Genomic DNA, 14,041 nt, shown 5'->3' with positions numbered 1-14,041 from the left:
GTACATTATCCTCTATCCTGTATACAGGTGATATATAATACAATGAAATGGGATTTAGCTTTCGTGGTGAAAGCCATAGATTACTCCGAGCAGAGATGATTCCTGCATAGATTACTCCGAGCAGAGGCGATACACCTCGTCACTCCAGCATAGATTACTCCGAGCAGAGGCGATACACCTCGTCACTCCAGCATAGATTACTCCGAGCAGAGGCGATACACCTCGTCACTCCTGCATAGATTACTCCGAGCAGAGGCGATACACCTCGTCACTCCAGCATAGATTACTCCGAGCAGAGGCGATACACCTCGTCACTCCAGCATAGATTACTCCGAGCAGAGGCGATACACCTCGTCCCTCCTGCATAGATTACTCCGAGCAGAGGCGATACACCTCGTCACTCCAGCATAGATTACTCCGAGCAGAGGCGATACACCTCGTCCCTCCTGCATAGATTACTCCGAGCAGAGGCGATACACCTCGTCACTCCAGCATAGATTACTCCGACAGGAGGTGATACACCTCATCCCTCCAAGCACATCTAGGAGGAAGAACGGAGGGATCCTCCGCTCACACTACAGGAGCCTAATAGCCAAATCGAAGGGTCCACATTAATCCCCCTGCACCCAGTATGACGAGGCGCCACCCCAGCCCTGCGTTTCCAGGAGTCTCATCTGCTACATTACATTCTCCAATGATAAAGTGCTGGGAGCCATGTGGAAATCTGGGATCCTATGGAGAAACGCCCGGCCCTCCGGAGAATGGCCGCCCCTGTATTCTGTACGCGCTCTAAGGTTTTTCTTTATGTATGTGAGACCCCACAATAAAATAATGAATCCGATCTGCCGCCTGCGTCATTACAAGCTGTACTTGGGGTGCAGGGAAGATTATGGGGCTTATTAACACTTTGTCACTGCACCAAGGCCTGGAGGGGTGACAGCTGGAGGAGGGGGTGCAGGCCTTCGCTCCTGAACGGCGGTCTATGGGTGTCTCCTTTAATAAGACAATCTGCAGAACTCCCCCCTTTATACAGCATTATGCTTTCACTGTTATTGCACAAATATATGTATATTTCCCTTGACGTTATTGCTCATAGCTTCTAATACCTAATTCCATGCCTTAGGCTGCGTTCACACATTGTGGGGTGATCTTCAGAATAAAGCATTTGGTTCATGAATTGTGTGCAAAATTAAAAATGCGGTTTATTTTTTACCTTTAACCCTTTTGTAAGCTAAAACGTCATAGAACTGATGAAAAAAAAATTCCAGATGTACATAAGATCACTGGGGGCGGACTAGAGAACATTCACGCACAAGATTTTTGCAATGTTTTGTGCGTTCCATGGGTAGAGGCGAGATCGCCTCTGCAAGAAGGAAAGGATTAAACATTGAAATTCCCACATGATCTGTGAGCAGAGTCGGGAGCCCCCCACACACATTAGATGGTGGGCCGAGACCTGCAGAGTCCCGCATCCTGCATAGTCACAGGCAATGGTCCATGGAAAAAATGCACAGCAAATTATCTCTTCCCTAGAAGGAAGAGTCCTCTGCTATTGGAGCAGAGCTAAGTTGCAAACTTTTACACTGCAACCAAGTTGAGATGCAGGGTAAAGCATGAGGGACAGACAGGACAGTAACTTATGTTTTTTGATGAGGCACAAGATACATTTCTGGTTACATCACAATCCATTATGTAGTTTATAGCACCCTGGGGGGGGGGGGGGGGGGGCAGGGGGGAATATCAGCGGCGCCTGGTAGGGATGAGGAAAAGATCAGCGGCGCCTGGAAGGGATGAGGAAAAGATCAGCCGCACCTGGAAGGGATGAGGAAAAGATCAGCGGCGCCTGGTAGGGATGAGGAAAAGATCAGCGGCGCCTGGAAGGGATGAGGAAAAGATCAGCGGCGCCTGGTACGGATGAGGAAAAGATCAGCCGCACCTGGAAGGGATGAGGAAAAGATCAGCGGCGCCTGGAAGGGATGAGGAAAAGATCAGCGGCGCCTGGTAGGGATGAGGAAAAGATCAGCGGCGCCTGGTAGGGATGAGGAAAAGATCAGCGGCGCCTGGTAGGGATGAGGAAAAGATCAGCGGCGCCTGGAAGGGATGAGGAAAAGATCAGCGGCGCCTGGAAGGGATGAGAAGATCAGCCGCACCTGGAAGGGATGAGGAGATCAGTTGTGCCTGGAAGGGATGAGGAAAAGATTGGCGGCAACTGGATGGGATGAGGAAAAGATCGGCGGCGCCTGGAAGGGATGAGGAAAAGATCAGCGACGCCTGGAAGGGATGAGAAGATCAGCGGTGCCTGGAAGGGATGAGGAGATCAGCGGCGCCTGGAAGGGATGAGAAGATCAGCGGCACCTGGAAGGGATGAGGAGAAGATCAGCGGCACCTGGAAGGGATGAGGAAAAGATCAGTGGCACCTGGAAGGGATGAGGAGATCAGTGGTGCCTGGAAGGGATGAGGAAATCAGCGGCACCTGGAAGGGATGAGGAGAAGATCAGCGGCACCTGGAAGGGATGAGGAGAAGATCAGCGGCGCCTGGAAGGGATGAGGAAAAGATCAGCCGCCCCTGGAAGGGATGAGGAAAAGATCAGCGGCGCCTGGAAGGGATGAGGAAAAGATCAGCGGCGCCTGGAAGGGATGAGGAAAAGATCAGCCGCACCTGGAAGGGATGAGATCAGCGGCACCTGGAAGGGATGAGGAAAAGATCAGCCGCACCTGGAAGGGATGAGATCAGCGGCACCTGGAAGGGATGAGGAAAAGATCAGCCGCACCTGGAAGGGATGAGATCAGCGGCACCTGGAAGGGATGAGGAAAAGATCAGCGGCGCCCCGGCTGCGGTTGGATGCATAAGACACATCCGGCAGTCAGGCGCAGATTATTTCCATATTATGGACGGTTTGTATACGATGCATCTTATGCACAGACCAATACAATTTAGTGAACTTTTATGCAAATCAGGCAGGAAGTGCACCGGGGGTGTGTCACTGCACCTGATCTGCCTCTCTTGACACACCCCCAGTGCACTTCCTGCCTGATTTGCATAGAACTTCTGCATGACTCCTTATGACTGGGACATCAGATCTCTACCACAAAGGTGTCCTTGTTATTGGGGTGCAGACTCCTGTACAGCCGCACCGCTACGACTATCATGAAAACCTTCCAACAGTTGTGAGACTACAGCTCCCATCCTGCCATGATGAGAGTAGTTGCAGGTATGCAGCAGCCTATGAGAGACAACATTGCAGCTTCTATGATAGACATTCTAGTATGGAACTAGAAGTCCCAGCATTGGTAAGACAAAGAATCACGACAGCCGGAAAGCATACTGCTAGCGGTGTGCGAGCTGTCAGTCATTCTGTGGCCACGCCCCTCCGCTGTAGGTCAGGTGACCGGCGGTCGGTCAGGTGACCAGTTATGTAAGCGGCTGCTCCTCCTCCTGCCCGCAGTCCTCACACTCCCGCCCGTTGTCCCGGTGGTTGTGTGCTTGGTCCCGGTGTCCAGTATCTGCTTATTACCGGTCAGTAATGATGTAACCTGCACATTTTCCTCACAGCGTTGCCCTGCTGCTTTATTTGTCAGGAAACTACAATTCCCAGCATGCCTTTATAGCTTGTGGCCGCCAGGGCATGCTGGGAGTTGTAGTTTCCTGACCACTGCATGACATGTCATACAGTTTTATTTTTCTTCTAATGTGCTTGGAACCACAAGTCCCAGCATGTAACTCCGGGCGCCCTGTAACCTCCGTACAGCAGCTCTTGTGGGTTTCACATCGCTCCCAGGAGGTTTTAGACTTAAACTGAAAGTAGCAGCTTTTCACTTTTATTTATTTTTATTTTGGCGCCATTTACAAAAAAAAAAAAAAAAGTACATTTTGTTTTCTGACAATTTGTCTGCACCTTTAATATATATATATATATATATATTCCGCGCTGCCTCTCGCTGATATGTTTCCGCGTCCGTTTTCAGGATCCCTGTTTGCTGTCAGTGGCTTTTTCATTTACTCCACTGATGTATTTCACAGCTGGAGGTTCGTCACCGTTGCGTCTAATCCCCTGTGAGAACGCGTCTCTTTTCTGTGCTGATAGTTTGTTACAATGTATCAGTCGGCTCCCAGAAGATTTTAAATACTGGATGCAATTGTAACAAACCCTCAGCTGCGAGGGCTGACGGATCTGCACTTGTATAAGAATGACCACACTACTGTCAGCAAGCAGAGGCGCTGAAGACGGCGCCGAACTGAAAAAACAAACATTTTATGCCAGAAAGTTGCAGAAGTTTTGGATCGTTTCTTTTTAGACTTTTTTTGCCCTGTTTTTCAATCATAGGATCTCTGTTTCTCTGCACATTCGACTTTGTGGTGTTTGATCATAAAACAGCTGAGAGGAGCTCAGAAAAAGACAGATAAAGGTGGAACAAGTGTTCTGATTGCTGCGCCAGTGTGAGCTCGCTGAGGGATTCACAGTTTACTCATTCTGCAGCCAGCAGTACACAAAAGCAACTCACAGGCTGTAGAAGATGAGCGGTGCAAAAATCAAAAACTATGCCTCCATTAATAATTGTCCTCAATGGTGGCGAGCCCCTGTAATGTCTCTTTTTCAGAACCGAACCCGAGATGTGTGGCCGCACAGCCTGCACGCTGGGCCCGGAGGCCGTCAGTAAAGCCTGCGAATACAAAGACAAACGAGGCCAAAGAAAGCGTCCGCAATGGAGGGACGGCGACGCCGAGAATTACCGCCCCTCGTACAATAAAAGCCCCCAGTCCAACAGCCCCGTCCTCCTGTCCATGAAGCATTTTCAGAAGGTAACTACAGCTGGGGGTCTGCAGAGGTCAGGAGGGGGCACGATCATATTTAATGTAGGACCCCCATCAATGCGTAGATTGGGGCATCATGACCCCATTGCTTTTCTCTGACCCCTGAAGGGGCAGCAGGACCACCCGCAATCATCTTATCAGGTGGACTCCGGCTACTTAATCTTCCCTCAAACCCCCCAAATTCTTGCATTTTGCACATTTGATTGTTTCAGTGCATCTACAATAAAAAAAAAAGAAATAAACCAGTCTGCAAATGGTTTTGGTTTTGCAAATATATCATATATATTGTTCATATTCCTGCAGTTTATAAGATCTCTGCTTGTGGTCAGTGAATGGAAACTTTTTTTTTTTTTTTTTTTGCACCATTTACGGGCCTCCTGTATGACGTGCCCTGTAACACCAATGACCAGAATGGGTGCTGACAGCAAGCAGAGATCTTGAAAACTACGATCCTCGAAACCCTTCCAAGCCTTCTCTTTTCTGCTGCCAGGATGCTGACTCTTCAGAGCGAGTCCTCGCCGCCATGCGCTGGGGTCTTATCCCCTCCTGGTTCACCGAATCCGACCCATCGAAAATGCAATATAGCACCAACAACTGCCGCAGCGACACCATGTGCGAGAAGACTCTGTACAAGGCGAGTGTGATTCCTGAGACCACCCACAGGGTGATTGGGGTGTCAGCTCTGCCTCCTAAAGATATGGCCTCTTCTTTCCCCCAGGGGCCGTTTTTTAAAGGCCGGAGATGTGTGGTTCTGGCGGACGGATTCTATGAGTGGAGACGACAGGACGGGGAGAAGCAGCCGTATTTTATATATTTTCCGCAGGTCAAATCTGAACAGGTGCCAGCAAAGAAAAGCTAATATTAATATCATAAAATACAACTCCCTGCCTGCAGGATCTCTGCTTGCTGTCATTAATCTGAACGCTGTTTACGTTCTGGGGATTATACGTAAATCTCTATTGGATTTTGTATTATTTCTCTCCAGTATGAAGACACTAAGGACGGTCCCGATGGAGGGGGTCAGAGGCTGCTCACAATGGCCGGACTGTTTGACTGCTGGGACCCCCCTGCAGGAGGCAGAGACCCTCTTTATTCTTACACTATTATCACAGTGGACTCCTCCAAAAGTATGAACTGGATTCATGACCGGTAAGTAAAAGCCTCCCTTATCTGTGGCACCTCCTGTGTCTCCCCCCTTCTGTGTCTCCCATTGATTTCAGCGGACAGGTGACTGTACACATGTGGGCATTTTTTTGTTTGCTTGTTTTTTTTTTTACTGACGGTGGAAGACTGGAACCTTCTCATTCTTTACATTAAAGGAGGCTCATTCTGCAGATCCCACAAAATCAAGATTTTGGGTTTTCTTTCTAAGCATAAAGATTGCTGTGCCGCATTGCAGTGTGGCATGTAATGATCATCCATTGCAGAGATGGACTATGATGCGACCACTGCAAAAAAATAATTCAACACTGTTGCGTTTCTGGTTGCAACTTCCGACATAGACTTTAAAGCAAGTCGACTGCCCACGTAGACTTTAAAGCAAGTCGACTGCCCACGTAGACTTTAAAGCAAGTCGACTGCCCGCGTAGACTTTAAAGCAAGTCACAGAAAAGTTGCATGATCTGCTGGCGTGACCTGTGTAGTTCTTTTGTATTTCCAGGCACAGGGCTGATATGACGGCTGATCAGCCTCATGCTTAAACCCCCTTAACCCTGTGTCCTCCGTTCCCCCATCAGTTCGTCTTCAGGTCATGTAGTTTGTGATAGTGTAACTAGTGAAAGTGCCGACCTCTGATCGCTCTGTATCGCGCCTCTGCTGACTGGTTTCTTATTGACTCAGAGCTGGCGAAGCGGAAAGTGTCTCTTCCTGCACACACCGGCTGTCAGTCAGCGCCGCCACTTCTATTTTCCTTTTCTAGACTGAGATTATTCTTATTTCACGTTTACTTACACTACAGAAGTCAGCGCAGAACGATCTTATATGAACTTTAAAGGGTTTGTTGGCCTCGCAGGAGATGAGTGCTGCCGTGACGTCTACAGATCCCGGCCGAGACCCCGTGTGATGGCCAGAAGCCGATGGGACGGCTTCCCTCGGACACAATTCTGCTCCTGTTATTAAGTCATCTTTGTCCTCTCTCGCCTGACAGGATGCCGGCGATTCTGGACGGTGATGAGGAGATCCAAAAATGGCTGGACTTTGGAGAGGTTCCTGCCAAGGAAGCGCTGAAACTTATACAGCCCATCGAAAACATCACCTACCACCCGGTGTCCACCATCGTGAACAACTCTCGGAACAACAGCCCTGAATGCATCACTCCCATCATCCTGCAGAAGAAAAAGGCAAGTCTGCAAAATGGGGCTCATCCCCTTCCCAACAGGGATAGGGGTCGGTGTAGACTGAGAAGAAAAATGCCATTGCGATATGCAGCGTGAGGGCTTTTTTATTTTTATTTGTCTGATTTGCGGAATGTAGGTTTCATATAAATAAGAAAAGCAAGGATACTTGGCGCTACCATGTCTGTAAGAAAAAAAGTAAGAAAAATTTATATATGTGCATGTAATGTGTGTATGTGTATATATATATATATATATATATATATATATATATATATTTTTTTTTTTTTTTCCTTTCATTTGAACAGTCGCTCCCCCCAAACCCCCCCCCCACAAGAATAAAGGGGAAATAAAACTGAATATTTTATGATTTATTATATTCACTTCTATTACCTTTTGTGAAGGGTGGAGGTGAAGCGACTGTTCAATTTTATTTTTTTTATTTTTTTTTTAGACATTTATTAGTTTACTTTGTAGGTTTACATCTTTTGCAGCCATGGTAATACCAAATATCCTTGTTTTTTTTTAACTTTTAGTTAGGAAAAGGAGATTATTTTTTTTATATATATATATTTTTTTATAATACTTTTAAAAATGTTCGCTCTCCTAGGAGACTTAAACCTGTGATTGTTTGCACGATCTTCTGTAGTATATAGTAATAATGAAAGTCCTCTATGGAGGCCACATTGGAGTGCAAATTTGGTGGCGATGGTAAAAAAAAAAAAAAAAAAGACAGGATCCAGTGCAGGATGCTGGAGAATCCTTTTCCTGTCTGCTCTACATTAATATCCCTACCTGTATATTCTTCCAGGAGCCTGCTCTGAGCGCCAGCAGTAAGAACATGTTGGCGTGGCTACAAAATAAGTCTCCGAAGAAAGAGGAACCAGAAGGGGTTAAACCGCCGGCTAAACTTTCTCAGCTCGCTTTTTCACCCAAGAAGACAAGTGCAGGGTTAATGCATCAGTGGCTGAAGAAAGAAGGGGAGCCGTCACCTAAGAGGCCGAGGAAATAGCGTAGTCTGGGCACTACAAACCCCAGCACATCCAGACTGCACCGTCGCAGCATTGCCTTGTTTACTCGTTGTTTTATACACTTTGTTATTGAGGTTCTGTCCATGTTTTTGCTCCACTTTCTACATTGTTGGTTCTGAGACGGAATTAATTACAATAATTAAATTTTCTCCTTGTAGACGGCGGCACTAATGAGACTGTGCACGGTGCCTGTATCCAGCTGGAAAGGACACCAGCGGAGTGTTGTGGGTAGAAAATGGTCAGCTGCTCTCAACCAATCAGCAGCACAGGAATTGTTCTCAATAATGCTGATTGGTGCAGAGCACACTGCACATGCTCCGCCCTCATGTCCTTTCCAGTCGGATGTACACATAGTTTTCAGTCTTTGATACTTGATGTGTGTATACCCGTGACTAAATATCATTTTGGTCATATTCTTCTCATGATGGAAGGTTTTATTTAAGCTTTTTTGGATGCTCATAATAGTCTACAGGCATGTCAGGGATCAATATTTTTTTTGGCCCCAAAAATTCTGGTAGAAAAGACACAGAATTTTTATTTCTGATCTTATATTGGTCTCGTGAGGAAATAATAAAGTGTCAACAGTTGAATTAAATGGTTTAATAAATAAAAATGTTTTGATAAAATAAATATCTTGAGTTTAGTTGCTATGAGCCGGATCTGTGGTGATCATTAGATATTCTCCACATACACAGTACATGCGGAGGGCGAGAGAAGAGTCCAAAAAGGGACTGAACATTCAGCTGGATAATTGGGATTGGCTGAAGACAGACTCCGCCCTCTGTGGTCAATTTAAAGGGAACCGGTCATCTGCTGCCTGCACATTATGTGCCTCCTAATTGGGTTCCTACCTGTCCATTCCCTGCACCCTACCGCTAATAAGGATCTTTATACAGCGCTCTTGGTGGTTGGATGGGAGGGGTCGGGTTAGCGAGTTCAGGGCGGGCACTGAGGTTGGTTTGTACCCGCCCACTGGACCACTCATGATTACAGGGGCTGCAGCATAAAAAGATCATTTAGTGGTATACCGCACTGCATTGTGGGATCTCCTCTCTACTGATTGGCCTGTAATTAACATGATGCAAATAATTTATAATACTAAGGATGTACTATGCCCCTTTAATTGTAAATTCTCTACACCCCCTTAACCCAGCATTCATCAGTTTTCACATCTGATGAGGAGCAAAGACCTGACCTTCTGTGTAAAAACAATGGTTGTAAAGGGGCCCCTGATCAGGGCAGTCTGGGCCCCCCAAAACTAAGTATTCCTTTATATTAGATCTAAGGTTTGTTTTCGAGGGACCCCAAAATTAGGTCTATGGCTGCCACCCATCAAATCAGCTGTGACATCACCTGAGCAGTTGTGATATCACCTGAGCAGCTATGACATCACCTGAGCAGTTGTGATATCACCTGAGCAGCTGTGACATCACCTGAGCAGTTGTGACATCACCTGAGCAGCTGTGACATCACCTGAGCAGTTGTGATATCACCTGAGCAGCTATGACATCACCTGAGCAGCTGTGACATCACCTGAGCAGTTGTGATATCACCTGAGCAGCTATGACATCACCTGAGCAGCTATGACATCACCTGAGCAGCTGTGACATCACCTGAGCAGTTGTGATATCACCTGAGCAGCTATGACATCACCTGAGCAGCTGTGACATCACCTGAGCAGTTGTGATATCACCTGAGCAGCTATGACTTCACCTGAGCAGTTGTGACATCACCTGAGCAGCTGTGACATCACCTGAGCAGCTGTGACATCACCTGAGCAGCTGTGACATCACCTGAGCAGCTGTGACATCACCTGAGCAGTTGTGACATCACCTGAGCAGCTGTGACATCACCTGAGCAGCTGTGACATCACCTGAGCAGTGATATCACCTGAGCAGCTATGACTTCACCTGAGCAGCTATGACATCACCTGAGCAGTTGTAATATCACCTGAGCAGCTATGACATCACCTGAGCAGTTGTGATATCACCTGAGCAGCTGTGACATCACCTGAGCAGCTGTGACAGCACCTGAGCAGCTGTGACATCACCTGAGCAGTTGTGATATCACCTGAGCAGCTGTGACATCACCTGAGCAGCTGTGACATCACCTGAGCAGCTGTGACATCACCTGAGCAGCTGTGACATCACCTGAGCAGCTGTGACATCACCTGAGCAGCTCTGACATCACCTGAGCAGCTGTGACATCACCTGAGCAGTTGTGATATCACCTGAGCAGCTGTGACATCACCTGAGCAGCTGTGACATCACCTGAGCAGTTGTGACATCACCTGAGTAGCTGTGACATCACCTGAGCAGCTGTGACATCACCTGAGCAGCTATGACATCACCTGAGCAGTTGTGATATCACCTGAGCAGCTATGACTTCACCTGAGCAGTTGTGATATCACCTGAGCAGTTGTGACTTCACCTGAGCAGTTGTGATATCACCTGAGCAGCTGTGACATCACCTGAGCAGCTGTGACATCACCTGAGCAGTTGTGACATCACCTGAGCAGCTGTGACATCACCTGAGCAGCTGTGATATCACCTGAGCAGCTATGACGTCACTGATTTTTAGTCTGGGAAGGTTTTCCATCTCACTGTCAGGATCAGGACTGTTCTCGGCCTGGTAAGATCAGGGACAAATATGGTAAAATATTGGAAATTAAGGGCCCTCTCTGCTTTTGATGTCCCCCACCCCTGCCCATCACCTTTATTCACTCCATGGGGGACCCTGATTACAGCTTTTCATTGAATGTCATTTCTGATGGGTTCTAGTGGTTGTTGCATTCATAATTAAAGGGTTAATCATGGAGGAAGAGCTATAGATGTAACGACACTTGGTTACCAATAATTAGCCACGGGCAGACATTTTTTTTTAGCCTAAGCAGTTAACAACATCGTTTAGAATCTTTTCCACCAATCAGATCGCTCAGATCCGCGCTCGATGTTTCTTTATTGGAACGTTCCATCAGACAACAGAACGCGGAGACTCGGGGGGCGTGTCCATGCAAATCGAGGATGACTGAGTGTCCATTGAGGAGGGAGCGCTCAGATACTAGCCAATCAGAATCTTCAGCGCTGTACACTAGGCCGGAGTGGGCGGGGCTTGGCGTCAGTGCGGCGCTGGCTGTGGCGGAGGGCAGAGCTCCCGCAGGTGATCCCGTGTAACGCGTTCCCTACCACGGTACGTTATACCCGGCCCCCGCGCCCGGCGCTGCTCCCGGGAGGTGGCGCTAACGGTTCTTCTGTCTCCTGCTGCAGGTGTGAACATGTCAGGACGAGGGAAATCCGGCGGTAAGGCCCGGGCCAAGGCCAAGTCCCGCTCCTCCAGGGCCGGGCTGCAGTTTCCAGTAGGCCGCGTCCACCGGCTGCTCCGGAAGGGGAATTACGCCGAGCGGGTGGGGGCGGGCGCCCCCGTGTACCTGGCCGCCGTGCTGGAGTACCTGTCCGCGGAGATCCTGGAGCTGGCGGGGAACGCGGCCCGGGACAACAAGAAGACGCGCATCATCCCGCGGCACCTGCAGCTGGCGATCCGCAACGACGAGGAGCTGAACAAGCTGCTGGGAGGGGTGACCATCGCCCAGGGGGGCGTCCTGCCCAACATCCAGGCCGTGCTGCTGCCCAAGAAGACGCAGAGCTCCAAGAAGTGAGACCCCGGGAGCGGAGGGACCCCCATACCAGCACCCAGAAGCCCCCAAAGCGGAGACCGCCCGGGAGATGTGAGCGGCCGCCATCAATGAACGCAGCGATTAATCGGGAGTCTATCGGAAGCTCCAACTATCTATCCGACCAATGCTGCGTCCAGTATTACCCCCATCCCCCCTACTGGTGGTACGGTCCGAAACCCTTCAAGGATTAATATCCAGTATTGGAGATATTACCGCCACAATCCTCTATAGAAAGGGGTACACAGCGCAGGCCTGCAGGGGTTAACTCCTGTCCTGCTCCCCCATCAGTCCTGCAGGGGTTAACTCCTGTCCTGGCACCCCATGCAGTCCTGCAGGGGTCAACTCCTGTCCTTCCTCCCCGTACAGTCCTGCAGGGGTTAACTCCTGTCCTTCCTCCCCGTACAGTCCTGCAGGGGTTAACTCCTGTCCTGCCCCCCCCCCCCATCAGTCCTGCAGGGGTTAATTCCTGTCCTGCAACCCCATTCAGTCCTGCAGGGGTTAACTCCTGTCCTGCCCCCCCCCCCCCCCCCCCCATCAGTCCTGCAGGGGTTAACTCCTGTCCTGCCCCCCCCCCCCCCATCAGTCCTGCAGGGGTTAACTCCTGTCCTGGCACCCCATGCAGTCCTGCAGGGGTCAACTCCTGTCCTTCCTCCTCGTACAGTCCTGCAGGGGTTAACTCCTGTCCTGCCCCCCCCCATCAGTCCTGCAGGGGTTATTTCCTGTCCTGCCACCCCATTCAGTCCTGCAGGGGTTAACTCCTGTCCTGCCCCCCCCATCAGTCCTGCAGGGGTTAACTCCTGTCCTGCCCCCCCCCCCCCCATCAGTCCTGCAGGGGTTAATTCCTGTCCTGCCACCCCATGCAGTCCTGCAGGGGTTAACTCTTGTCCTGCCCCCCCATCAGTCCTGCAGGGGTTAACTCCTGTCCTTCCTCCCCATGCAGTCCTGCAGGGGTTAACTCCTGTTCTTCCTCCCCATACAGTCCTGCAGGGGTTAACTCCTGTTCTTCCTCCCCATACAGTCCTGCAGGGGTTAACTCCTGTTCTTCCTCCCTGTACAGACCTGCAGGGGTTAACTCCTGTCCTTCCTCCCTGTACAGTCTTGCAGGGGTTAACTTCTGTTCTCTCCCCCCCCCCCCCCCCCCCCCGTACAGTCCTGCAGGGGTTAACTCCTGTTCTTCCTCCTCGTACAGTCCTGCAGCAGTTAATTCCTGTCCTTCCTCCCCATACAGTCCTGCAGGGGTTAACTCCTGTTCTCCCTCCCTTTACAGATCTGCAGGGGTTAACTCCTGTCCTTCCTCCCTGTACAGTTTTGCAGGGGTTAACTTCTTCCCCCCCCCCCCGTACAGTCCTGCAGGGGTTAACTCCTGTCCTTCCTCCCCATACAGTCCTGCAGGGGTTAACTCCTGTCCTTCCTCCTCGTACAGTCCTGCAGGGGTTAACTCCTGTCCTTCCTCCCCGTACAGTCCTGCAGGGGTTAATTCCTGTCCTTCCTCCCTGTACAGTCCTGCAGGGGTTAACTCCTGTCCCCTCTCCCCGTACAGCCCTGTAGGGGTTAACTCCTGTCCTTCCTCCCCACACAGTCCTGCAGGGGTTAACTCCTGTTCTTCCTCCCTGTACAGTCCTGCAGGGGTTAACTCCTGTCCCCTCTCCCCGTACAGCCCTGTAGGGGTTAACTCCTGTCCTTCCTCCCCACACAGTCCTGCAGGGGTTAACTCCTGTTCTTCCTCCCTGTACAGTCCTGCAGGGGTTAACTCCTGTCCCCTCTCCCCGTACAGCCCTGTAGGGGTTAACTCCTGTCCTTCCTCCCCACACAGTCCTGCAGGGGTTAACTCCTGTCCTTCCTCCCTGTACAGTCCTGCAGGGGTTAACTCCTGTTCTTCCTCCCTGTACGGTCCTGCAGGGGTTAACTTCTGTCCTCTCTCCCCGTACAGTCCTGCAGGGGTTAACTCCTGTTCTTCCTCCCTGTACAGTCCTGCAGGGGTTAACTCCTGTCCCCTCTCCCCGTACAGCCCTGTAGGGGTTAACTCCTGTCCTTCCTTCCCATACAGTCCTGCAGGGGTTAATTCCTGCCCCTCCCCCCCCCCCCCCCCCTTTCTCGTACGGTCCTGCAGGGGTTACTCCTGTCTACCCCTCTTTTCCAGTGGGCTTCTCGGAGTGCAGTGGACGCCCCTCTCCTTATGGACCCCAGTACT

At 50.0% G+C, this 14,041-nt stretch overlaps 2 protein-coding genes across 4 annotated transcripts; both read left to right on the top strand.

Moving 5' to 3' along the window:
- Window positions 1–3,390: 3,390 nt before the first annotated feature.
- HMCES (5-hydroxymethylcytosine binding, ES cell specific) lies at window positions 3,391–8,807 on the top strand. 3 transcript variants are annotated; one of them, XM_069736319.1, is made up of 8 exons: window positions 3,391–3,517; window positions 4,326–4,407; window positions 4,600–4,801; window positions 5,304–5,447; window positions 5,532–5,651; window positions 5,799–5,962; window positions 6,960–7,152; window positions 7,958–8,807. In XM_069736319.1, the coding sequence occupies exons 3-8, from the start codon at window positions 4,613–4,615 to the stop codon at window positions 8,156–8,158; spliced, it is 1,011 nt and encodes a 336-aa protein (XP_069592420.1). In that variant the 5' UTR covers window positions 3,391–3,517; window positions 4,326–4,407; window positions 4,600–4,612; the 3' UTR covers window positions 8,159–8,807. The 3 variants fall into 3 exon arrangements, with proteins under 3 accessions (XP_069592420.1, XP_069592419.1, XP_069592421.1); XM_069736318.1 differs by having other exon boundaries at window positions 4,326–4,801; XM_069736320.1 differs by lacking the exon at window positions 4,326–4,407 and having other exon boundaries at window positions 3,394–3,517.
- Window positions 8,808–11,277: 2,470 nt separating this feature from the next.
- Window positions 11,278–12,368, top strand: LOC138647364 (histone H2A type 2-B). Its single transcript, XM_069736317.1, has 2 exons — window positions 11,278–11,366; window positions 11,444–12,368. The coding sequence occupies exon 2, from the start codon at window positions 11,452–11,454 to the stop codon at window positions 11,830–11,832; it is 381 nt and encodes a 126-aa protein (XP_069592418.1). The 5' UTR covers window positions 11,278–11,366; window positions 11,444–11,451; the 3' UTR covers window positions 11,833–12,368.
- Window positions 12,369–14,041: the final 1,673 nt, after the last annotated feature.

The sequence above is a fragment of the Ranitomeya imitator genome, chromosome 8 (assembly GCF_032444005.1).
Source record: "Ranitomeya imitator isolate aRanImi1 chromosome 8, aRanImi1.pri, whole genome shotgun sequence".
Lineage (NCBI taxonomy): Eukaryota > Metazoa > Chordata > Amphibia > Anura > Dendrobatidae > Ranitomeya > Ranitomeya imitator.
Note: the sequence above shows the minus strand (reverse complement) of the source record. Positions and strands in the feature narration are given on the sequence as shown.